We start from the raw sequence: 24,722 nt of genomic DNA on the forward strand, positions 1-24,722 counted from the left end.
CTTAAAATAAGAAATTAACTCTTAAAACAAGATAAATTAAATCTGCATGCAGCAATGAACTGGCCCGAGCAGAGTGACCTGACAATTATTTGTTTCTTACCAAGATAAAAAAGAAGTGTTAGATAATTTATATTTGTATTGTAAAATTCTATTATTTACACAATTGTTTCTCCCTTTTCCCGTTAAATCATTTATTTATTTATTTTTTAATTATTATTATTATTGTTATTAATAATAATTTTATTTTATCTTTTTTTTTATCAGTATTATTATTTTCTCTCCTTATTTTCCTGTCAATCTACTGCTCCACCACTCCAGTCAGTAGGAGGCGGTAATGCACATGTACGTTGGTCTGACAACCGCCAATAAAACTCAGAAGAAGAAGACGAAGAAGAAGGAGAAGAAAGACGTATAAGGAGCATTATTTGGGTTTCTGTGTTTTATTTTGAAATTGCGGATGTGACGTAGAACCGGATGTGCAGCACGGAACCATTTCCGACGCGGACCTGCCGCCATAACAGACAGCCAGTGTTACTCTCACACGGAAAAGAGATATTTGTTGTTTTTAAGTCCAGCGGACTGTGAACTAAGTTGTTATTTCAGCCTATAAAATGTCCTGAGAACTAGCGGAGACAGCTGGTCAGTTTTACATTTAACGGAATCAAAATGGAGGCGAGGTTCGGCAGCGAAGTGGCGTCGCTGGTGGAGGTATCCGTCCGGGCGGCAGTGACCGTCTGCAGGGAGGTCTGGGCGAAGGAGGCGGCGGAGGAGGAGGCGGAGTGGGACGAGGCGAAGCTCGGAGAACTGCAGCAGGTGGAGAAGAGTCTGGTGGTCCAGATCCACAAGGTGTTCACGGAGTTCTCCTCGGAGCTGCTGGAGGAGAACGAGGCTCTGCGGGCCCGGGTGGAGCAGCTGGAGGACGTGCTGCAGAGGAAAGCCGGACAGCTGCAGCAGGAGCTGGAGGCCCGGGTCGGTCAGCTGGGACGAGACATGGAGCAGCTGGAGAAGGAGCTCAAGACCATCAGTGAAGGAGGCAACCAGAGCCAGGGGGGCAACCAGAGCAATCAGATCCAGGGGGGCAAGCAGAGCCACATCCTGCTGCAGGACGGTGCCTTGATAGGTGAGAGACAGTCAATCAGCAGGCAGAGGACTCAGAGAAACTTCATTAAAAGTACTAATACCACACTGTGAAATGACTCCACTACACTGCTAAAAAGGTGTGTCTAAAAACAAGATAAAAATACTAAATCTGAGGGAAATGATCTTGCTGCATGGACAGATAATTTACCTTGACAAGATTTCTTAAATTAAGATTATTAAATCTAGAAATAAGCATGTTGAACACTTAAAATAAGAAATTAACTCTTAAAGATAAATTAAAGCTAGTTTAGGTTCCCTTGAAAAGTCCTTAAACTTTTACTCTCACGAAGGAAACCTGTGATAAACATCAGACTGACTCTCTGTCTTTGACTCAACAGGAGCTCCTGTGGTCTCAGTCTCCACTAGTCCTGCTGCACATCCTGGTGCTGAGGAGGAAGAAGAACCCACGTCGATCCCTCTGGATCCAGAAGAAGGCTCTGAATCCGTCTCCTGCTCCACAGCCGGATCGATCCTGCTCCCTAAAGCTGCCGTAGCCCCGATGGTGCTGCTGGTGGGTGGAGGCCAAGTGGTCTCCCAGCCCCCGACGCCTCCGCCGTCTGAAACAACGCAGCTGATCTTCAAACCAGCAGCTTCGCCTCAGGACGTCCCCAGTCCAGACCCCAGTCCAGACTCCAGCGTCGCCAGCGGAGTCGACTCAACGCAGGAAAAGGTCGGGTGTTTCTACGTTGTTTTTGTCTTGAAGCAGCGATCTCTTAATGTTACAGCCACTTGACCAAACAAGTCAAAAGAGGAGGGAGCTATTGTGCTTTATTATAATTTAAAAAAAGACAGACTTAGGAGGGGGAGGATGGGACGAGTGATTGTGCCAAAATAAGTTGAAATTAATATAACAAAAGAAGGCCTATTGTTGGGAAATACATTGAGGAAACCTTTAAAATTAAATTATCTGACTCCAAAACAAAATCCTCTCACCAAGTGGGAGATGTCTGAGTTCTCAGTTTAACCTCATTTTATTACAACGCGTCAAGAAATGTGCAGTTACAGAGTCTCTGGGTTCAAACTACACGTCCCTGATTACACAACAGCTGGTCAGATCATGAAGGCTGGACCAGTCTAATTTCCCTGAACCCGTTTTATAGCCTGACACAAGTTTTCTAAGAATGTAGGTAGATCTCTCCAGTAGTCGCCTCTCGATCTGCTGATTTGTCAGTTTATTCAACACGTCATGTCACCAAGCAGAGAAGACAAAACATAATATGACCTGCAGAGATGTTATTTGAGAGACAGATTTTGCAACAAACAATATCCACATAAAATATATATTTTTGTGATAATAAAATCTTACTCTAAATAGGGCAGAGAAAGTTTATGCAGATGGAGTAAATGTATTTAGTTTACCAATAGTTTAACAACAATATGAACACATGAGCATTATAGCAAAGTAGAGCTGCAACAATTATTCCATTAATCGAACAATAATCGAATATTAAATTAATCGTCAACTATTTTGATAATCCAATAATTGGTTTGAGCAGTTCTTTTAAAGACAATAAGTCCAAATTCTCTGATTTCAGCTTCTTCAATGTGAATATTTCTGGTTTCTTTGTTCCTTTTATGACAATAAACTGAATATCTCTTTGGTTTGTGGACAAAACAAGAGATTTGAGGACGTTATCTTGTGGTTTGGGAAACACTGATTGATATTTTTCTACATTTTATTGACCAAACAACTAATCGATTAATCGTTTAAATAATCAACAGATTAATCGATTATGAAAATAATCGTTAGTTGCAGCCCTATAGCAAAGCATCTTGCATGATTAATCTATAAACGCACAGAGAAAGGTTACATACACAGATAATCAGATAGTGACCCCCATCCACAGAGACAGAAGAATCTGTTATTCTGTCTCTGTTGTCTAACAGTGGTTAATAACTGGTTAGTTATTTTTTGCGTAACTCTAGATGAGACATGTAGAATAAAGTGACTTTGATTAAATGTCACTATTTAAGCTTAGATTTGAGCCTATATTTCCTTACAAAAACATTTGTCAAACATCATCAGTTGAATATCTGATGATCATTTCTGTTTTTACATTTTGTGGTTTAGGTAAACAATGTAATTTTTGCAATTTCTTTAAACCAAAAACATTCCTTCTAAGACCCAACAGCTGGTTGTTAGCAGCAGACTGAACCATCATTTATTATTATTATTTCTATGGAAAAGGAAGTGTGATGCCTGAGAAACATTTCACTGTTGTGGTGCAGATTTCATTTTGTTGAATGGAACTAACTTTTTAAAATTAAAATAAAGTTATTGTCTATTGAATCACAGATATCTGAAGAGGCACCTTCAGGGAGAACGAGGAGGACGAGGAAGCCAACTTTTAAAACTGAAGAAGGTATGAATTGATCTTCACTTGACTGCATCGATTAATAAAATCCTGTGGAAAGGAAACAAGTCTGTCTTCTCAGAGAGCAGAAGACTGTTAATGACACCAAAACATACTAGATCTGCAACAATTCATTGACAAATCGAAAAATAATCGATTATTAAATTAATCATCAACTATTTTGATAATCAAATAATTGGTTTGAGCAGTTTTTTTAAAGACAATAAGTCCAAATTCTCTGATTTCAGCTTCTTCAATGTGAATATTTCAGGTTTCTTTGTTCCTTTATGACAATAAACTGCATATCTCTTTGGTTTGTGGACAAAACGAGATTTGAGGACATCATCTTGTGGTTTGGGAAACACTCATTGATATTTTTATACATTTTATTGACCAAACAACTAATCGATTAAACGTTTAAATAATTGTCAGATTAATCGATAATGAAAATAATCGTTAATTGCAGCCCTAAAACATACACGTGCATTTTTTTTTTTGGCTTTGGGAAAAAAATATATAATTTCTACAAATACATTGACTATTCTTCTGTTTTATTTCCAGTTTTCTCTGAACAGATCACAGAAGAGAAAAATGTCAAGACCGCTGGAGTTCAGGCAAGAAAACCTCAAAGAAAAGAGTCGAGGACAGTGAAGCGATTCTCGTGCGAACTTTGTAACGCCAGTTTTCATTGGAAAGGTGAATTGAAGAAACACATGACGGTCCACAAGAAGCCTTTCCCCTGTGATCAGTGTGACAGAAGTTTCCTGGTGAAGAGGTCTCTGGAGAACCACCTCCTGCGTCACGAGACCAGTAAAGCCCCGCTGCCCTTCCCCTGTCCTCAGTGTAAACGCTCGTACCGCAGAGAGCAGTCGCTGCAGAATCATCTCAAGCGCCACGAGCGGCTGAAACCACCGAAGCCGTTCGCCTGTGACCAGTGCGGGAAAACGTACAGAATCCAGCAATCTCTGGAGAACCACCTGCTGCGCCACGAGAAGTGGAAGCAGCAGCTGAAGTGCCAGCTCTGTGACAAGACCTGCAAGAACTCGGTGCAGCTGAAGTGTCACATGACCGTACACTCGGAGGAGAGACCATTCAGCTGTGCGACATGCGGGAAGGAATTCAAGAGCAAAGACACCCTGCGTTTCCACCAGATGGTTCACTCCAACGCCAAGAAATACAAATGTACAATGTGTGAGGAGTCGTTTAAATATGCCCACTCGCTGACGGTGCACAAGAGGAAACACACAGGCATCACGCCGTTCATCTGCACCGTGTGCAACAGCTCGTACCGGACCGGCACGGCGCTGAAGAGACACAGCATCGTCCACACGGGGGAGAAACCCTTCACCTGTCACATATGTGGCGCACGCTTCAGCCTGAACAACAACCTGAAGAGGCACCTTCGCATCCACACGGGAGAGAAACCGTTCACCTGCCAGGAATGCGGCAAGAGCTTCTCGGACAACACCAAGCTCAAGTCGCACATGCTGATCCACGGCGCCAGGAAGCCGTTCATGTGTGACCTGTGTGGGAAGACCTTCCTCTTCAACTGCAGGCTGCTGATCCATCAGAGATACGTGCACGCCGACAGGAACGACGACGCGGACGGCACGTCGAGATTTTTACACGCGAGAAGGCGAAACAAGTCGTTGGTGAAGCCGTTCAGCTGCAAAATATGTCTGAAAGGTTTCAGCGCCGCCTGTTCCCTCAAACTTCATGAAAAAGGCCACAGCGAGCACAAAGAGTTCCACTGCGGCATCTGCGGGAAGTCGTTCCACAACAAGTACTCTTTCGGCTACCATCAGAGGAGCCACGCCGGAGAGAAACCTTTTGTCTGTGAGGTGTGTGGGAAGAGGTTCTTCCACGCTGGAAGTCTGAAGCAGCACGAGCGGATTCACACGGGTGAAAAACCGTACAAATGTGACCAGTGCGGCAAAGCCTTCAGAACAGACGGGAACTTCTACAGACACATGAGGATCCACACAGGAGAGAAGCCGTTTGAGTGCGTTTACTGTCACAGGAAGTTCCACCAGTCGAACCAGCTCAAGTCCCACATGCAGGTCCACACGGGGGAGAAGCTCTACTCGTGTCAGCAGTGCGGCCGCGGCTTCTCCGACTCACGGCAGCTCAAGAAGCACAGCTGTGACGGGCCGTAGGTCAGCTGATCAACAGACAGGAGAACTTAAAGGGTTAAAGGAGGACTTCACCTGCAAAGTGACCATTAAACTTAAAAAAAAAAATTCTTTTAACGCCTCCACATCGAACCAAAAGAATTAGAGACAAATCTTGATGAATTGAAGTAGGGCTGGACATGTAAATATATCAATAATATAGTGATATTTTGATATGAGTAGAGCTGCAACAATTATTCCATTAATCGAACAATAATCGATTATTAAATTAATCGTCAACTATTTTGATAATCCAATAATTGGTTTGAGCAGTTTTTTTTTAAAGACAATAAGTCCAAATTCTCTGATTTCAGCTTCTTCAATGTGAATATTTCTGGTTTCTTTGTACCTTTATGACAATAAACTGAATATCTCTTTGGTTTGTGGACAAAACAAGAGATTTGAGGACGTCATCTTGTGGTTTGGGAAACACTGATTGATATTTTTATACATTTTATTGACCAAACAACTAATCGATTAATCGTTTAAATAATCAACAGATTAATCGATCATAAAAATAATCGTTAGTTGCGGCCCTAGTTATGAGGCTAGATATCTTTCTTAGATTCTGGATATCTTAATATGGCAGCAGTGTCGTCTTTTCCTTGTTTTAAAGGCTGTTTCACAGTGAAATAATGTAATTTTCTGAACATTATTTCCACTTTAATGATGATTATTTGTCAAATCTCATTATGAAATATTCAGATATTATTGAGGTATGTGTTCCAAAAAATTGTGATATTTGAGTTTCTATCCCGGATCTAAATTGAAGTAAATGGGGGCCATGTTAAACAACAGCAATGCTATAAAACTTTATAAATAAATGGTCATTTTGCAGGTGAGGTATCCTTTTAATCTAAGGAAGTCAAATAAAAGTACTTTTTGTTTGTTTTGTTTTAAGGGAAACAACATTACTTGTATGTGGTTCCACCTTTGTTTTCAAAATATTGCTTGGCAATAAAATAACTTACTTTAATGCTAGTTTTATAGTCTGTTGTTGAGAGCTGGTACACACAAAGTAGTTTGCGCAAGATTTGTCTGTTAAGTGAAAATCTTGACTTGTGACAGCTGCACAGTGACAAAGGGATGCTTGTTTTCTTAGTAATAAACTGAACGCTTTTGTTTTGGCTGGTCAACTAAGAAGTTTTAACACTTCAGGGTTTTGGTAACTCGTCTGTTATTAATTTTGAGAGTTAAGGGTTTAATCAAAAGTAACTAATACAGTAATTGACAGTAAAAGTAGTTGCAGGGTTGAGGTTAGCAGCATTGTTTGTGGCATTTACAGCTGTTTTTATTCCATTAACCTCAGCTGTGAAAAACATAAATACAGACGTTAACCTTCAATAAATATTGATGCTGTTTAAACATCACAAAGTTAATCATGTGAACCCCAAATATTGGTTTTAATAATAGGTATTGAGGTCGTTCTGACATACAGATGATGCTGTAAATGCTTGGATGATAAATACAGCAAAGATGTCAGTTATTTTCAGCAGCTAAAGCTACTTTCCTTCACCAGTTGAGTTGATATTAAAGTGATGGTTGAGGTGGGGTTTTTTTGTTTGTTTTTTAAGATTTCTTTAATTTGTACTAATTTATGTTTGTCAATTTAAATAATCAATGAAAAGCAATTAAGATGTGATTATTTTAAAACGGAACAATTTGAAATAGTTTAATGACTTTCTGAAGTAGAGTTCTGTGCATTGTTGCATTGTGTATATAATAATATTTTTGTTTGTTATTGCAATTAAAGAATATTTGCAATCGAAGCCATTTTTAAAGAGTTTTATTTTGAAATGTTGATGTTGTGCTGCTTTCATTTCCGGGTCCAATTGCGCTCATTCTGCTGTTTGTTCACTCGGAGAGAAGTCCGTTAACGTTAAAGGGTTAAAAATGTCTGAAAATGTCGTCTTTAGTTCCGCGACAAAGTCCATCATAGAGACCGTCATTAAAGCCGCAATTGATGAGCCAAATGTGAAACGGGAGGTGAGTAAACGGTTGATACACCAGAGACTCTGTTAAACGACTCAGGCGAGTTGAAGCTGGGGGAGATGGACCAGCGGGAGGAAAACAAGTAGGAGACACAGTAACAAAGATGGCGGACTGTCGTCACAAAAAGTAGCTCACTTAAATGTTTTAAGTTCTGGGGCGGGGGGAATGACGTTCTTGGTACTTAATCAGCTGCATTGATATATAAATATCAACACTTGCACTTAGTACGGGTTTTTAATTATTATTTTTTAATAAATTGCAGCTGGTAAATGACGCGTTACCGCTTTCCAGTGATGTGGAGATTGTACTGCCGATGAAGATAAGCCATCTAATTCAGCTCTAACTAACCAAGTCCTGGATTTAGTAAAAACTGACTAAATGGAGGAGAAGCAGCTTTTGGCTCCAGCTGCTCTAGTGTGTGACTCAGTGGTTTGTGTTGAAAACAACAACAACAAGAAGAGAAGATGCCACAAAATGCCCCTCACAAAGCTGAAAAAGGGTTTCTGTTTTTATCACATGAAAAGTTGACTATTTTACAGTAAAAAATAGATATAAAGAAGAATAAAGGAAAGGAACATTTAGAAATTAATTCATGACATACATGTATGTCCTATTTAATTATAATGTGTTTAATTGAATAATTATATTTATCAGCTCTGTAAACTTTCATTTAGTTAATCATACATTAATCATGGATTATTTATTACTTATTTATGTAAACATTTATTTCTACATTTTAACTGGGTCTCCTTACTGTTCTCTTTACTAAGAAACATCTAAATATATGACATCACTATATTTTTATTGAGGCATTATTGTGATGTTCCTTTTTCCTGTGGAAGTGGTTTTACTGGCCGGCCTGGAACCGGGGACCTTTCCCCCGCTCATCTATTGGTTGATGATTGTGTTACGTCACTGAGACTTGAGATAATATCAAACAGGTTTGATATGATCCAAACCAAGACTAGGAAAAGACTGATATGAAACAGAGCAGATTACTGCCTTAAACTTAACCATGGAGATGACGGGATCGCCGTGACTCCAGTAAAACTCCTATATTTACTAAGGAACTGGGGACATCTGTTGGTGGAAGCCCAGCATTAGTTTGGTTGTTATCCACTAATTTATCAGAAGTTTAGATTCAACCTTGAAAGATTTATATGGGCATTTAAAAGACAGATTGTGTATGGCAGTACATGTATGTGTGTCCACCATAAATACATTTGACACTTCCTAATAGATGATTTATAATAAACTGTGCTGACTGCTTTATGTTAATCCTCACAGACAGATTTTGACAGTTTTGTGGAAATGTTGGTACGGGAGGCAATGAGAAAGATCCATGCCATTTTCTCCCAACTGTCCTCTGTGCTGCAAAACGAAAACAAGAGTCTGAAGGCCGAAGTGGAGCGGCTGGAGAGCGAGCTGAACACGACGACTGAAGACTTTCAGAACGCCAGAACATGGAGAGAAAATGTCCTGAACGGCTGTCCGGTCCTGTTTGAGCAGAGCGGCTTGCTCTGTACGTTGAAGCCTTTTGGGAAGTTGAAAAGAAACACAGATGAACTAACAGAGGCAGAAACAGAAACAGCTGCTGCTGCTGCTGGGATGGAGAGTGGTAAGTTTTAACTAAATACTAACCATCCAGGTCAGTCCTTCTGTTTGTACTAGTGATGGGAATTTTGTCTCTTTCTAGTGATCTGGATCATTTGTCTCAGTTCACCAAGAAGAGCCGCTCTTTCGGCTCCCAAATGGCTCTACATTTTACCACTTATACCTTTTATAAATCAGCCAAATTTAGTTTGAAGAACCACTCTGCTACACAAAGCAGATAGAAAATGCCTTTAAAAACACAAGCTTAGAAATTAAAAAAGGTATTGACATTTTTTTTATTTAAACACACACATCTAACAAAACAAGTAAAGTACTGAAAAAATATAATACAGCAATCAAGTAAATGTGCTTTGTTAATGCCAACTACTGACATCTGGACAAAAAAACGAACAAAATGTTTTTGTTATAGAGTAAAAATAATAATAAATAAGCAACATATTAAAAAGAAATATAATACAATGTGCAAAACAGCAGCATCCAATAGTTTTATGTGTCTCTATGAACTAACCACCATCATCTATCTAACTGGAACTTTTTATTAGTTTTTTCAGGGCAGATTGAGAAAGACCAGTTATATTATATTGTATTATATTATATTATATTACATCATACTTTATTATATTATATATATTATATTATTTCTGTCATTGTCACGTTTCAGCACTCGTTCACAACCAACACATCACTAATTTGTACTCGGCACTATATGACACACACTCTAAACAGTCGCCGTTTGGTTTTGATCAGGGCAGTAAAACAACTTTGTTAGGTTTAGGCACAAAAACTACATTGTACTTGGTGCAGTTTAGGGGGAAAATAGTTGTTATTGCATTTTCAGTGGACTAACTGACTAATATTTTTTTCTTTGCATTATTTTAGTTTTCATTTCTGGTTCAGATGATGGAGAGGCAACGAAGGACGTGTTATCACCAGCTAACAGACAAGGTGAGATTTTAAATTGTATATGTGGAAGTATTACACATTAATAAGACAAAAGTGTTATGTAATGATGTGAAGGACACCTTGATTTAACATTATGTATGTTTTAACATGTCATTGCTGAGTTTATTGAGTCATAACAGCATACCTTAATCAAAAATTTGAATTATTTGTGTCAAGCTGGGAAAACTGGGTTTACTTTATTTTTGCGAGTCTATGATAATATGGTTAAGGAGGAAAAGACCGCTCTCTTTGTTCATATTTTTCATTATTTATCTTTTTATCTGTCACAAGTGTTAAAATTTCAGACACCGGATGATGTAGCACACATAATAATTCTCATTTATGGGTTTGTGTATTTGGGTTTAAACATAATCTTTTCATCTACACAATTACTTTAATTGTAATTATCGATGAAGTAATCATAATATATAATAAAAAATAAATATAAATCATAATGAAAACACACTCAAAGTTAATATAACAGCTGGTAAAAAAAGTTTCAATATACATAAATATATGTATTTATTTGCATTTATATGTATATACATACATATAAATGAATTTATAGTAACAATTTGGACGGAGTGACAAAGGCTTTGAGAGTCTGGAATATTTTGATTTCGGTATCTTAAATGCTTGAAATTTGCTTTAATTTGACTCTTAAGTTGCTGTGTGAACCCTGTAATAAAAAAAGAAAACATTATGTCAAATCCCAGTCTTTTAAATACAAATTATATATTTTATTATAACAAAAAAAAAAGAATATATATATATATATATATATTTTATCTTTAATTTTGTAAAAATTAACAAAATTTAACAATTTTACTCCCTCACCATTACACGTTTATTGTCAAATATTGGGACTTTTATTTTTGTTTAAAAAATAATTTTGATTATATAATTTTATTGAGGATAACAAAGTATGTTATCTGAAAAAACGATGAAAAATGTGATGAGTGACCTGCTGCGTGTCTTTCTATTGGACGTGGAGCCAAAAATGTAGGTTGAAAAGTTAAATGTTAACAATCGCTGCGTTTGGTGGCTAAAGGCAGCAAATAGCATCCCTGTTTGAATAATGTATATATGATTTTTTTTATTTGGAATGTGTTTATTTTGTAGATATAATAATTGTATTACTAACAGCTGCCGAATATTAGTCTTACTCTTTGTGTGATCATTTCTTTTCTTCTCCTGTCTAGACGCTGCAGCAGTTTGTACCCAAACAAACACAGCAGAATCCAAAAATGCTGAGGGCCAAGTCAGAGCGAGAGGGAAAGTCTTTGTGTGTGACGTCTGCAACAAGAGCTTCAACCGACAGTTTCATCTAAAGAAGCACATGAACTCTCACAAAGAACAGAGGCCGTTCTCCTGCGACCAGTGCCCCAGAAAATTCAGGAATATGGAAACTTTTGAGTATCACCTTCTGCGGCACGAGGAGATGAAGTACGATACGTTCAAGTGTCAGACCTGTGAGAGGACGTTTAAAACAAATATGCAGCTGAAGACGCACCAGCTGGTTCACACAGACGTCAGGCCGTTTATCTGCTCCACTTGTGGGAAAGCCTTCAAAACCAAACGCAACCTGCACGCTCACCAGGTCGTTCACACAGTGGAAAAGCCACACAAATGCAGCGTGTGCGGGGAAGGTTTCAGGTACGCCTTCACGCTGCAGTGCCATCAAAGCGTTCATACCGGCGAACATCCTTACAAATGCACCGTGTGTGGCAAAGCTTTCGTAAAGAAGAGGTCGCTGAGGACGCACCAGTCGGTCCACAGAGGGAAAACGTTCACATGTGAGACATGTGGAGCGGGTTTCACCCTGCAACACAACCTGAAGAGACACATCCGCATTCACACAGGTGAGAAACCGTTCACATGTAAAGTCTGCGGGAAGAGTTTCATTCAGGACAACAAGCTGAAAGCTCACATGCTTCTTCACGGTGCCTCAAAGTCGTTTATGTGTGATCTTTGCGGAAAGACGTTTCTTTACAACTGCCAGCTGCAGAAACACCAGAAAGTAACTCACGATGAGAGACAAGGGCAGATCGTCAGACGAAGAACTCCAGATCGAGCTCACCGCAGAGTCATCTGTCGGCAGGACAGAACCACGATAGACGTGACGCCGTTTAGCTGCAAGACCTGCCGCAAGGGCTTTGACACCGCGAGTTCCCTGAAGAGACACGAGCTCATTCACACGGGTCCGATGCAATACAACTGCGACAAATGCGGGAAGTCTTTCTTCTACAAAGCGACGTACGACTACCACCAAAGGATTCACTCTGGAGAACGACCGTTTGGTTGTGACGTGTGCGGGAAGAGGTTCATCATCCTTCAGGCTCTCAAGTCCCACAAACTGCAGCACTCTGGAGAGAAACCGTACAAATGTGAGCAGTGCGGAAAGGCCTTCAGGATCTACACAAACTACCGCAGACACCTACGGGTCCACACGGGGGAGAAGCCGTACGAGTGTGAGGTTTGTGGAGTGAGGTTCAGGCAGCTTGGACACGTCAAGTTTCACATGCAAGTTCACACGGGAGAGAAGCCGTACTACTGCAGCAGCTGTGGACTCGGATTCTCAGACTCAAGGCTGCTCAAGAGACACAACTGTGCTGAGAAATGTCAGAAAATGTAAGGAAGCACAGTAACCACATTCTGAAACTTTTTTATATTCATCCCTGTGGTAGAGCTAAAAGTTCCTTTAACTTGAACCAAAACCACCAAACACTTGTATTGAAACTCCAAACAGATAAATTCAGTTTAAATAAAGGTTTTCAACAATGCAGCATTCATCTCTGCTTACGCTATCTCCACTATTTTTCTTCTTTTTTTAGTTCACGCAAAGGCACCATTGCGGCTTCCTGAGTCTTTGCTCAGCCCACCATGATTGTGATTGGTTGAGGGGAAATACAAATATGCCAGAATGTTGTTTCCCCTATACTGTCATACAAAGTCTAACTGCAGTAACTACATTTTTGGTCAAAATTTAGTTATAACTGAAAATTAACTCCTTGATGTCTGTTTTATATTGTGACAAAGTTTTAGATTTTAATTTTGCTTTATTTCAGAGAAATAATTATATAAAAACCACAAAGTCCAACTCAAAACCAAGCAGTAATTGCACTTACCATGGTCTGCTTTGGATATAGATATGAATTTAAACATAAAAATAATATAAATTATACATTTATTTGATAGGGAAATCATTATCTAGATAGTGATCAAGTAAAAAAGTGAGATAAAATTATATTACTTTTTTTTTTTTTTTTTTTTCACTGAAAATATACGTATACTGTAGCACACACACTTAACACAAGTTAATCACTTAATCACAAGTCAAAACAGTGCTAAATTTGGCTGAATTATAAAAGGTATAAGTGGTCAAATGAAGAGCCATTTGGGAGCTGAAAGAGCAGCTCTTCTTGGTGAGCTGAGACAAATGATCCAGATCACTAAAAAGAGACAAAATTCCCGTCACTAGTTTGTATTATTGAGCACCTAGAACCTGGAATTAAAAAAAAAATCTCAATATCTCAATTTTATTGTGAGGTCAATTTAAATAAAATAAAAATTGTGTCTCTACTTTAATGTATTTCCAAGGTTGATTGAATATATGAATTAATTAATAACTCTTCTAATACTGTTGTTTGCTGAAGAAGGGAAGCTTTTATTTTGAAGAGCGTGAACTGGGAACAGGAAGTAGGGCTCCTTGTTATGGTTACTTAGTGGCTCCAAAGCGACATTATTGTAGCAGAAAAACCTGTTAGTGTTGTGATTCAGTCATCGGACAGACATTATATTTACAGCTGACATATTAATATTCATAATGTGTGAGCTGGAGGAGCAGCTGGGCTCCATCCTGGAGGTAATGGTCAACAACACGGTGACAGAAATCACCAAAGTTATCTGCGGCTCCGCTTCAACAGAAAACACTCCGAGGAGCCCGGAGGAGTCCGAAAACACCGACAGGAGCCCGGAGGAGAAGGTACGTTCACCTGGAGGTCAGAGAGTCTGACAGAGACCGGGTCGGTGTCCGTTAACGGAACATCCTCCGGTGTTGATGCTCTCATAGATCTCTATGGGAGCTCCCTCCTTCTACCGGCTGAGCATAGAAATAGAAGAGCTAGCTTTAGTTAGCCTCCAACCGTTAGCGTTAAACTTAAACTACCAGTCACTATGTGGCGGCTGGAGATCATATTAAGACTAAAATCACTTTAAATATGCAGCTCTGGTTGGTCAGAGACTGAAGAATCCATCTTTGATCGCCATCTTTAGTTTAGAGCAGGTCTGGGCCTTTCTACCTGCTGTAGGTCTACAAGGTTCAGCTACAGGTTTCACTCAACCTGGACCTTCATATGCTACCTATACAAATATAAAATAAAACACAGAAACCCAGCGAATCAGAAGACTTTATAAAGATTTGGGAAAGTTTTTAGTCTCACACTGAGATTTTAGACAGACTGTCAATCTAGCAGGGGAACTATTTACAAGACTACAACTAGGAGAGAGAGAGGAGGAGGAGACGAGGAAAGAAAGGAGGAGGAGAGAGAGAGGAGGAAGAGGAGATGAGGAGGAGGAAGACGAGGAGAGGAGAAGGAGGGGAGGAGGAGGAGAGCAGAGGAGAGAGGAGGAGAAGGTTATTATAGTTGGCGAAAACTAGAATTGAAAAAACATTTTCAGTAACTGAAATAAAAAACGAGAGTTTAAAAAAAAAACGATAACTAACTGAAACTGTATTTTGTGGTTACAAAACTAACTAAAATTATAGTGAAAATGTCCTTCGTTTTCATCTTTGTCAACTTTTTTATTAAGTAAACCTTTTTGGTTGATATGAAATCTATTTAATCTATCTGGTTTTATGACTTAATAAACTTATTGGGGCTGAGATGGATCAGACAAAGGAAATAAAGGAACATGTATTGTGACTTTTTTTTAATCTGGCACCCAACAAATATCCCATTACAAAAAACTAAAACTAATAAAAACTAAACTAAAGCTAAGCATTTTCCAAAAAAATAAAAACTAATAAAAACTAGCAAACTCACTTTAAAAACTAATTAAAACGAACTGAATTTGAAAACAAAAAAATCATAACGAAATAAAACTAAAACTAATGAAAAATCCCAAACTATTATAACCTTGATACTTGAGAGAACTTACAAGTACAGTATTTGAATAAATGTACTTAGTTAAATTCCACATTGTTTTCCTAAAATACATATATTAAGAATAATAAAAGTCTTAATTGGTCTCAAGAAAACAGGAACAAGATCATCATAATATCACTCACTATGACCTGTTTATATCTTGTTTCAGGTGTTCCAGGTCAGTGTGTTCATGACGTCTCAGGCTCGAGACGCTGTGGAGAAGATCTGTCAGCTGTTCCACGACTGTTCCTCTCTGCTGCAGTTAGAGGTACCTCACTTCACCACGCTGCTCCTCTTTGTGAAAGTCAATCTTATATATTTTGGTATTATCGGGAGAAAGGATGTCATTATATAAGGATCCTATTACAGCATCTTCTCTTGATGCTGAAGTCATTTTTAACTTCAGAGCTACAGCCTTTGAAAGACAGAAGCTGTATCCCAAAGTCAAGGAAGGATCCTACCAAGGAAGGATCCTACCAAGGAAGGATCCTACCAAGGAAGGATCCAGAATGTCTGCAAAGATCTGCTGTGGTCCAGTGGCTGTCTTAACCCTTTCACCCCTTTTTGTATCCATCTAGTAATAAAACAATACAAAAAATTACAAACCACATTCTCTTAAAATGGTAAAAATATTAGTATACCAGCATTTGTCATTTTGTTAAAAATGGAATTAATTGTGATAGTCATGATTTCCACGTATTTATTCTATATAATTGCCATATTTACATGGAAATCATCTCAGAGAGTGACAAAAACTACATTCTTAATTAATTATTTCAGCATATTTATGATTGAATAACATTAAATGTTTCACATTTACAGCAATAAATGGTCAGAAGTTATGATTTCATAGCACATTGTTCATAATAACGACATTAGCTTAATACCGCTAAGCTAACCATAAAGCGCCAAATCAACCATGTGGTTGAGATAGTTTTTAAAAAATTATTATACATTCATTTCATTTTTTTTTTTTGAATCATTTAACATTATTCTGTTCAGTAAGGCGTCTGACTGATGATATGTCAAAAAAATTACCTACTTTTCAAAATTTCACCAAAAACAGGTCAAATGTCTGGAGTGATTTTCTTGTTTCTGATTTCCTGGTTGGAGGCGGGACTAAGAGGCATTTAACTATTTAAAGACACAGTGACATCTAGCAGATTTTTTTTAGAAAAACAAACCTCAGCCAAGTGGTAGAGAAGTTCAATCAGGTGGATATCAGTTCAACACTCCTTTCATTGAAATATGGTTACTCAAAGTGTGCTCTACCATATGGTTGAGCAGGCAGTTTAAACGTTTGTCTTCGTAGGTCACACAGGGTGTTGCAGAGATGGAGGACCTGAGGAGGAGACTGGAGGTGGCAGAGATGAAGCTGAAGCTGGTGCTGGAGGGCAGCGAAGGCCAGAAGGAGGTGGAGGAGCTGACGGAGGAGAGCAGCAGAGAGAAGGAGGTCAGGAGGCCTCCGACCAACGGAGCAGAAGGAGAGAGCGTCCAGAGCTCAGGGAGGAAGAGTCGCAGAGGTGATGACATCACTCTTTCTGTTCTTAATTAAACATCAAGTGGAAAATTGGATGTGTGGCTCACACTGTAAAAATCAACTGACAAAAACAAGAAATAAATAACTAGAATTAAGCAAATACATGCTCGAAACAAGTAAAAGTATCTGCCAGTGCAGTAAGTGAATGTTTCTTTGTAAGAATTATTTAAATAAGTAAAAAATATCTAGGCACTGGAAAAAACAATGATAGCTTGAAATAAATCCAAATATACTTATTTTGAGCAATTGTGGCTTCAAAAGCCCAACTGTAGTGACATTAAAATAAGCCAGTAATACTTAAAACGAGCATGTTTTGGTGGTAGAAAATGCTTTAAAAATAACATTTAAACTACATGTAACTAAAACTCTCAACTAGAACCAATATTTTTAGGTAAAAACTCACCATATTCAACAGTTAAATAGCTTGAAAAACATGAAAAAATCTCACAATGTCAATCCTAAAAAGAAGTCTTTACACAATAAGATAATTATATAAGCACATAATGATACTAATACTAATTATTAAATAAGCACATAAAGCTATGGTCAGTAGGTAAATTATACTCAAAACAATATAATTAAGATACTATTGCTAGATATGTAAGTAGTTGTGCTGTCTTGATCGTCTCTCTTATTCCTTCTCTGCTGTTTGATGAAGCAGATATTAACACAAAAAAAATGATTAATGAAATGAAAAAAAAATGAAACATTCTTTTCTTTTCCTCCCAGTTGTTTCTAGCAGCGATGCTGAAGTGAAGAGATCTCCTATAATCCACCTGTGGAAAGGCCGAACTTATGAGGTAAATCTCATCTTGTTTTATGTCCATGTTCTTACATCCTTTTTTTTTTTTTTTTTTTTGTTGAACGGTTTGATGTTGGTCAGTGCAAAGAAGTCTGACACTCACAAAGTTTTGAGCACAAAAGAACATTAAATTATGTGGACAGCCATATCATATTTATTTTCAGTCCTGTAGACCACCCAGGCACATTTTTTTAACTCTTAAATGTATCCAAATTCTCTGTTCTCAGGACAGCATCCAGCCTGTAATAATAAAGGAGGAAGGACTGGAGGCTTTTGCCGACCAGGCGTCCTCTGATTCTGGTCAGTACCGAGACGAGGCGGGCCACGACGATGAGGACGACCCAGACTACCAGGTAGCTCTCACAACCTCCTTATTTATTTGTTTTTTTATGCCTGTTGTGGAAAAATAGTGTTAGATTCTTGATATTTTAAAACAATAAACATTCATAGCACAATAAATTAAATCTTGTTTCAGAGACACATGAGCAGAAAACCCAACTGCAGGAGGTTATAATGTGTATTTTGCATGACAAGTTTCTAACTGGCTGTATTCACAATCCGTTTCTTTGAAGTTTCTCTTTGATCATGTAAGACTGAAATTCTGTATATAAGGGGGAAAGTTTCTTTTGTCGGCAAAGAACGCTGAAGAACTTTCTCTCCGTGCATGTGACTAAAGGTTGCTGCATTTTTCTTCAGAGGCTTAGAAACACTCAATATTTTGGGAAGGAACTGCAACTACACTGTGTGGAACTGGTTTTTATTGTTGTTGTTGTTTTTTCTGATTACCTTGTTTGTGTCCTTTTATTATGTCAAAAATATATATATGGTCTTCTTATGCTAAATTAAGAATGATCTTTTAAATGTGTGGAGAACTTGTATAATGACCTGTTTGGACCTGTTAATAGAGATTTTTTTGCATTTTGGACACCAAAAACAAGAAAGAGAGTTAATTTTTAGGAGGAAATATATAAACAATCTGTGCAATTTTTCTGTTAGTTGGAGCCAGAAGATCCAGATGACGCCGATCCAGGATTCACCACCAGACCCAAGCGTGTTTTAAAGCCCAAATCCCATCGAGGACGAGGGAAGAAGGAAGGTCTGAACCAGCAGCCTTTGAGTTGCAAACACTGCAGGAAAACCTTCACCAAGCTGCTGCAGCTCAAAGCCCACCAGGTGGTCCACGGGGCCAACACAGAGAAACCCTTCCACTGCTCCCAGTGTGGCCGAGGCTTTTCATTCCAGCGGAGCCTCAATGCTCACATGCTGCTGCATACAGGTGAGTGTGGTAGTACAGTGCAGGAGGAGTCACTTGATTTATGTCAAATCATTAAAAATGCTTATTATAGTAAGGCTGTTTCCACTACCGCCCAATACCCAGAATGAGGCGGGTCTCACTCGCCGATACACCCCTAATTTGAATACAAGCCGTCCTAGCGGTCTTTTGACTGGACTTTTTTTTGTCCCTGTTGAAGAGCAGGGCCGTTTTTCTCCCCTCAAAAAAGCCTGGTTGCTGATTGGATAGAACGATAAGCAGGATGTGAAGGAGTACTCTACACGACAACATGCACTATTTGAGTTGAAGCAGCACAGTCCTCCTGCAGCAGTCTCTCCCAGCTGCAGAGCCGGAGGGGATGTTAACCCCTTAGCATGTGATCACGGTCGAAACTGTCGCTAAAAGATTACGCGCCGATTGAAAACCATACGTCACCTCCAGAGTCTCTAAATCCCTCTGGAGGCCTTTTTGTAATGGAGACACGCAGAGTGAGCGGACATTAGAGAGGGCGTGGCCTGAGACTTTCCCGGTGGCCACTCTTCCCCCTAAAGGAAACACGCCTTATGGGAGCATGTTATTTTTCTGTATGCCATATTCCATTACTCTTATTGTTCTAATCTCTTCCATATCCAGGTGAAAGACCACACACCTGTGATGTGTGTGGGAAGGGTTTCACCCTGAAGCAGCTGCTGAGAAACCACCAGCGTCTTCACGCCGAGGTCCGGCCGTTTCGCTGTGAACAGTGCGGGAAGAGCTTCTACCGAGCCCACGGGCTGAAAATGCATCAGATGGTCCACACAGGAGAGCGGGCCTTCAACTGTCAGTTCTGCAGCAAAAGCTTCACAATACAAGGTAACCTGCAGCGCCACCTGCGCATCCACACGGGGGAGAAGCCGTTCAGGTGTGAGACTTGTGGCAAAAGCTTCAACCAAGCGGACACTCTGAAAGGCCACCAGCGGATTCACACCGGGGAGCGTCCGTTCACCTGCGAGACCTGCGGCAAATGTTTCATCCAGAAGAGTGCCTTGAAGACGCACCAGAAGACTTCTCACTCAGAGAACCAGAACTCTTTGGCATGTGTTGCGTGTGGAACCACGGTGGCCTGCGTCGACTCACTTCGCAAACACATCCAGACACACGCTGCCACTATCCCCTGTACGTGTGTGCTGTGCGGCCGGCGGCTCAGCTCCATCACAGACCTGCGCTCGCACCAGCAGCACCACACAGTGGTCCGGCCTCACAGCTGTGGGCTCTGTGGGAAGAGTTTCAAGTCGTCCAGTTACCTGAAGATCCACCTGAAGACTCACAGCGGGGAGAAACCCTTCTCCTGCGACATCTGCGGTCGCATGTTTACACAGCACAGCAGCCTTAAAACACACCAGGTAGGTTGATTCAGTGTTGTGTTTATGATGGACGGGTTCAACACACTGAAACAAATTGGAGTGACATTTACTTAAAAAAAGCTAGGCAAGTTTTTCCACACAGAAAGTGTTTGTAATCTTTACTCAGGCTGTTTCTTAGTAATATTTATTTAATAGAACCACTTATTTTTTTTAATGAAATTTCACAAGTAAATTGCAGATTCACTGACGTCCCTCAATTACATTTTACTATTTATAATTAAGCCAATGAACTGGTTTAGTGAATATTACTTGGAACAAATGATTCAATTTACAGACAAAACTGAGGACACATAATAACAAACAATCACTAAGTAATGCACTACATGAAAAACTGCTATTTTAAAGTAAAAGCATTGAATTCGTATTTCTTTGTAGAATTTATATAGATGATTGAAATAATAATTACAGGGCCAAAAATTCTATTTTTTTCAGTGCAGTAACATAAAAAGATATACTCAACAGTCATGTGTTGTGTTTGACAAAGAAACAGATAGATGTTGCTGGTTTGTAGCAACATTAATGTTTGAGCAGCTCAGAAAAAGGTAGGACTAGTTTCCTAAAAACCAGCAACAGGCAAGCAAAGAGTTTTTGAAAAAACTACATTTTTAGGTACTTTTTATTAAACATCAAGCCAACAGATACATTATTACCCACAGACGTCATATTGAGATGACACAGAAAGCTTCTGTGTGGTTACAAATGCAACAAACTAAACTTCCTGTCAACATTTAACAGGCTGAATTAGATTTACATTAAATTGGGGCAGCTTGTTCAATGCAACTTGGAACACTTGTAGAAAAAAGAAAAAAAGGAAGATAAGTTTAGGATAACACTACGAAACACTTCTCACAGTATAGTGATGGGAATTTTGTCTCTTTCTAGTGATCTGGATCATTTGTCTCAGCTCACCAAGAAGAGCCGCTCTTTGGCTCCCAAATGGCTCTTCATTTGGCCACTTACACCTTTTATAATTCAGACAAATGTACTTAAATTTCAATAAATTGCTGTAGCCAATTGTATTTACAGTTGTAAAATCCCTTGTTAACTCTCTAACTGGTTGAAGAACCACTCTGCTACACAAAGCAGATAGAAAATGCCTATACAAACATAAGCATAGAAATTAAAAAAGGACAGCTATTGACATTTTATTTTTTTATTCAAACACACACACCTAACAAAACAAGTAAAGGACTGAAAAAATAGAAATTAAATACAGCAATCAAGTAAATGTGATTTGTTAATGCCAACAACTGACATCTGGACAAAAGAAAATGTTTTTGTTATAGAGTAAAAATAATAAAACATAAGCAACATAATAAAAATAAATATAATACAATGTGCAAAACAGTTTTAGGTCTCTATGAACTAATCATCATCATCTATCTAACTGGAACTTCTTTATTATTTTTTTCAGGGCAGATTGGCATTTAGAAGACCAATTATATATATTATATTAACATTTTTCTTTCCCTCCAAAGATTGTCCACACAGGAGAGAAACCATTCAGCTGTGACACATGTGGGAAATGTTTCAGCAACACAGGAAACCTGAACAGGCACCAGCGGATCCACACGGGGGAGAAACCGTTCAGCTGTGACACGTGTGGACGCAGCTTCAACCAGGGCAACAGCCTGAAAGCCCACCAGCAGATCCACACCGGGGAGAAACAGTTCATGTGTGACAAGTGTGGCAAGAGTTTCTCCTACCTGAGGAACCTGAAGGACCACAAATGTTTCTACGTCTAGTGACGGTGAGAGAGCAGAAGGTGAGGGCCCTGTAGTTGCTGAGGAATAAATGAGTGGATCGATAAAAAACGAAGACTTTGCTGTGAAAGTGGTTTTGATCATCATGGAGTTGGGGTTTCTAGATTTGATTTGTTTCACCTCGAAGATATCCAGAAGGAAAGTGGTAGAGATAGATGCAGTGTGAGTTCAGATTAGTGCACTGCAAAAACGGTGTGTCTAAAAACCAGATAAAATCACTAAATCTGAGGGAAATGATCTTGCTGCATGGACAGATAATTAGAGAAAGAAGAAAAGAAATTAACTCTTAAAACAAGATAAATGATCTAACACTTCTAAATCTAGAGTTTTTTTTATATCTTGGTAAGAAACAAATAATTTGCAGTGCACACTGTTTGCTTTAAGAGTTAATTTCTTATTTAAACCCATTTAGGCCTAAAATGCCTGGACAAAATGCCTGTAAAACCTCTGGGCGATTTTAAAATAAGCCCCTAAAACCTGAAGTTTTTCTGTAAATTCAACAGAAGTGTCAACGCTTCTACTAAATAATAGATTTGTCAGCCTCTGTAGCAGATAGAAATGACATTCAAAACATATTTGAGAGCTTATACCTATATGTGGCTTTCATGCATGAGAAGTTGAGTTTATTTGTCCAAACCTTCAATAAAGTTTTTTTTTTTTTTAAATCAATTTGTTGCATTGCGACACTCCCACATGTATTCTGATGCTTTTCGTTGGCCAAGAGACCGAAAATAGGTGGAAAAACTACAAATACTACAAAACGACGTATCCGCTTTCCCTGCTTTAATGGTAGAATAACACAACAGCGCCCCCGGTTTTAATGGTAGAAATGCGGTAATGCTTTCCCGCCTTAAATGGGTTAAGCATACAACATGCTTATTTCTAGATTTAATCATCTTAATTTAAGAAATCTTGTCAAGTGAAATTATCTGTCCATGCAGCAAGATCATTTCCCTCAGATTTAGTGTTTTTATCTTGTTTTCAGACACACATTTTTTGCAGTGTGAACAAATACATGAACAAGCTTTAAGTGACAATGTGGAGACAGTAACTGTGGACACCATCTTTCTATCTTTGTCAAGGTTTAAGAGGCCTGGCTGAGCACCTTCCTTGTGTTTAAACTTTAAGACATTTACTTAGAATGACTACGTTTACATGCAAAAAATATATCGATTTTCGCCCGTACTGTGAAAAGGACAATATTTATATTATATATATATATATATATATATATATATATATATATATATATATATATATATAGCTATATACACGGTCAATAAAAAAAGGGCAGTAACTAACAGTCGTGGTCGATTAATCTGTCGATTATTTTTCACGAGTAAACAATCCTTAGTTTGGTCTATGAAACGTCAGAAAATGGTGAAAAAACGTTGATCAGTGTTTCCTAAAGCACAGGATGAGGTCTGAAATGTAATTTTCACAACTCAAAGATAGAAACCTTCTTGTTTAGAGTTGCTCTGAAAATGTTCCTGTATCCATCTAAGCTAAGGACTCTCAGCTAGACATTTTAACACTTTAACCCTCCTGTTTGACATTTGGATGTTTTCCATCAAACTGCCACAATATAACATGAATAAATTCCCCAAGTGTAAAACTTTTAAAATTTAGTTGGTTAAGATGATGTCATTTATATGTATATTTTATGCTTCAGTTTTGACCAATGATGGTGAAGAAGGTGAAGCTAAGTTAGGAGCTGAGAATACTACCCCCAAAAAACAGACTAATATTGGTATATCCACATGTCCTTATTGGAAAATTTGGATAATCCAAAAAGAATGTTGTGTTTATATCAAATTCAGAATAAAAAGTGGGATATTAGTGTGCATGTAAACGTAGTCAGTGTTTTCCAGACTGACTTGTAAAGAGTGAAACAGGAATGACAACATGAATAAGGTACAAAAACAAAACAATAATAACAAAAGAAAAGAGTCCGAACCAAGTTTATTAAAGTTAATGAAAACTAACGAAATAACAAAAACTAGAATTGAAAAACATTTTTGTTAAATGAAATAAAAATAAAAACTAGAGTTTTAAAAAAACCAAAAAAAACAATAACTAACTGAAACTGTATTTTGTGGTTCTAAAACTAACTAAAATTATAGTGAAAATGTCCTTCGTTTTCATCTTTGTCAACTTTTTTCATACGTTAATCTTTTTGGTTGAAATGAAATCTATTTAATCTATCTGGTTTTATGACTTAATAAACTTATTGGCTGAGATGGATCAGACAAAGGAAATAAAGGAAACATTTATTGTGATCTTATTGAATCTGGCACCCAACAAATACCCCATTACAAAACAACTAAAACTAACATTAAAACTAATAAAAACTAAGCTAAAATGAGCAAACTCACTCTAAAAACTCATTAAAACTAACTGAATTTTAAAACAAAAAATTCACAACAAAATTAAAACTAAAACTAATGAAAAATCCAAAACTATTATAACCTTGGTTCGAACTAAGGAGAACAGTCAAAGATTTTTTTTTTTTTTTTTAAATGAGCACCTAACTGACAGGAAAGATGTACGTTCCAGTATCTATACTACTACGACACTATTT

The 24,722-nt window shown here is 38.3% G+C and overlaps 3 protein-coding genes across 4 annotated transcripts; all 3 read left to right on the forward strand.

The window, feature by feature from the left end:
- Positions 1 to 455: 455 nt before the first annotated feature.
- On the forward strand, positions 456 to 7,434 carry LOC131970590 (oocyte zinc finger protein XlCOF6-like). The gene is made up of 4 exons (XM_059332021.1): positions 456 to 1,120; positions 1,479 to 1,810; positions 3,437 to 3,503; positions 4,056 to 7,434. Exons 1-4 carry the CDS (start codon positions 667 to 669, stop codon positions 5,648 to 5,650), a joined length of 2,448 nt encoding a protein of 815 aa, XP_059188004.1. The 5' UTR covers positions 456 to 666; the 3' UTR covers positions 5,651 to 7,434.
- Positions 7,435 to 7,516: 82 nt separating this feature from the next.
- On the forward strand, positions 7,517 to 12,992 carry LOC131970086 (zinc finger protein ZFP2-like). 2 transcript variants are annotated; one of them, XM_059331351.1, is made up of 4 exons: positions 7,517 to 7,651; positions 8,945 to 9,275; positions 10,151 to 10,216; positions 11,416 to 12,992. In XM_059331351.1, the coding sequence occupies exons 1-4, from the start codon at positions 7,559 to 7,561 to the stop codon at positions 12,846 to 12,848; spliced, it is 1,923 nt and encodes a 640-aa protein (XP_059187334.1). In that variant the 5' UTR covers positions 7,517 to 7,558; the 3' UTR covers positions 12,849 to 12,992. The 2 variants fall into 2 exon arrangements, with proteins under 2 accessions (XP_059187334.1, XP_059187336.1); XM_059331353.1 differs by having other exon boundaries at positions 7,553 to 7,651; positions 7,920 to 9,275.
- Positions 12,993 to 13,932: 940 nt separating this feature from the next.
- LOC131970527 (gastrula zinc finger protein XlCGF26.1-like) lies at positions 13,933 to 23,290 on the forward strand. The gene is made up of 8 exons (XM_059331945.1): positions 13,933 to 14,198; positions 15,530 to 15,628; positions 16,673 to 16,883; positions 17,630 to 17,700; positions 17,930 to 18,055; positions 18,699 to 18,978; positions 19,609 to 20,357; positions 21,857 to 23,290. Exons 1-8 carry the CDS (start codon positions 14,040 to 14,042, stop codon positions 22,121 to 22,123), a joined length of 1,962 nt encoding a protein of 653 aa, XP_059187928.1. The 5' UTR covers positions 13,933 to 14,039; the 3' UTR covers positions 22,124 to 23,290.
- The last annotated feature ends 1,432 nt before the right edge of the window (positions 23,291 to 24,722 follow it).

Source organism: Centropristis striata, chromosome 4 (genome assembly GCF_030273125.1).
Source record: "Centropristis striata isolate RG_2023a ecotype Rhode Island chromosome 4, C.striata_1.0, whole genome shotgun sequence".
In the NCBI taxonomy this organism is placed as follows: domain Eukaryota; kingdom Metazoa; phylum Chordata; class Actinopteri; order Perciformes; family Serranidae; genus Centropristis; species Centropristis striata.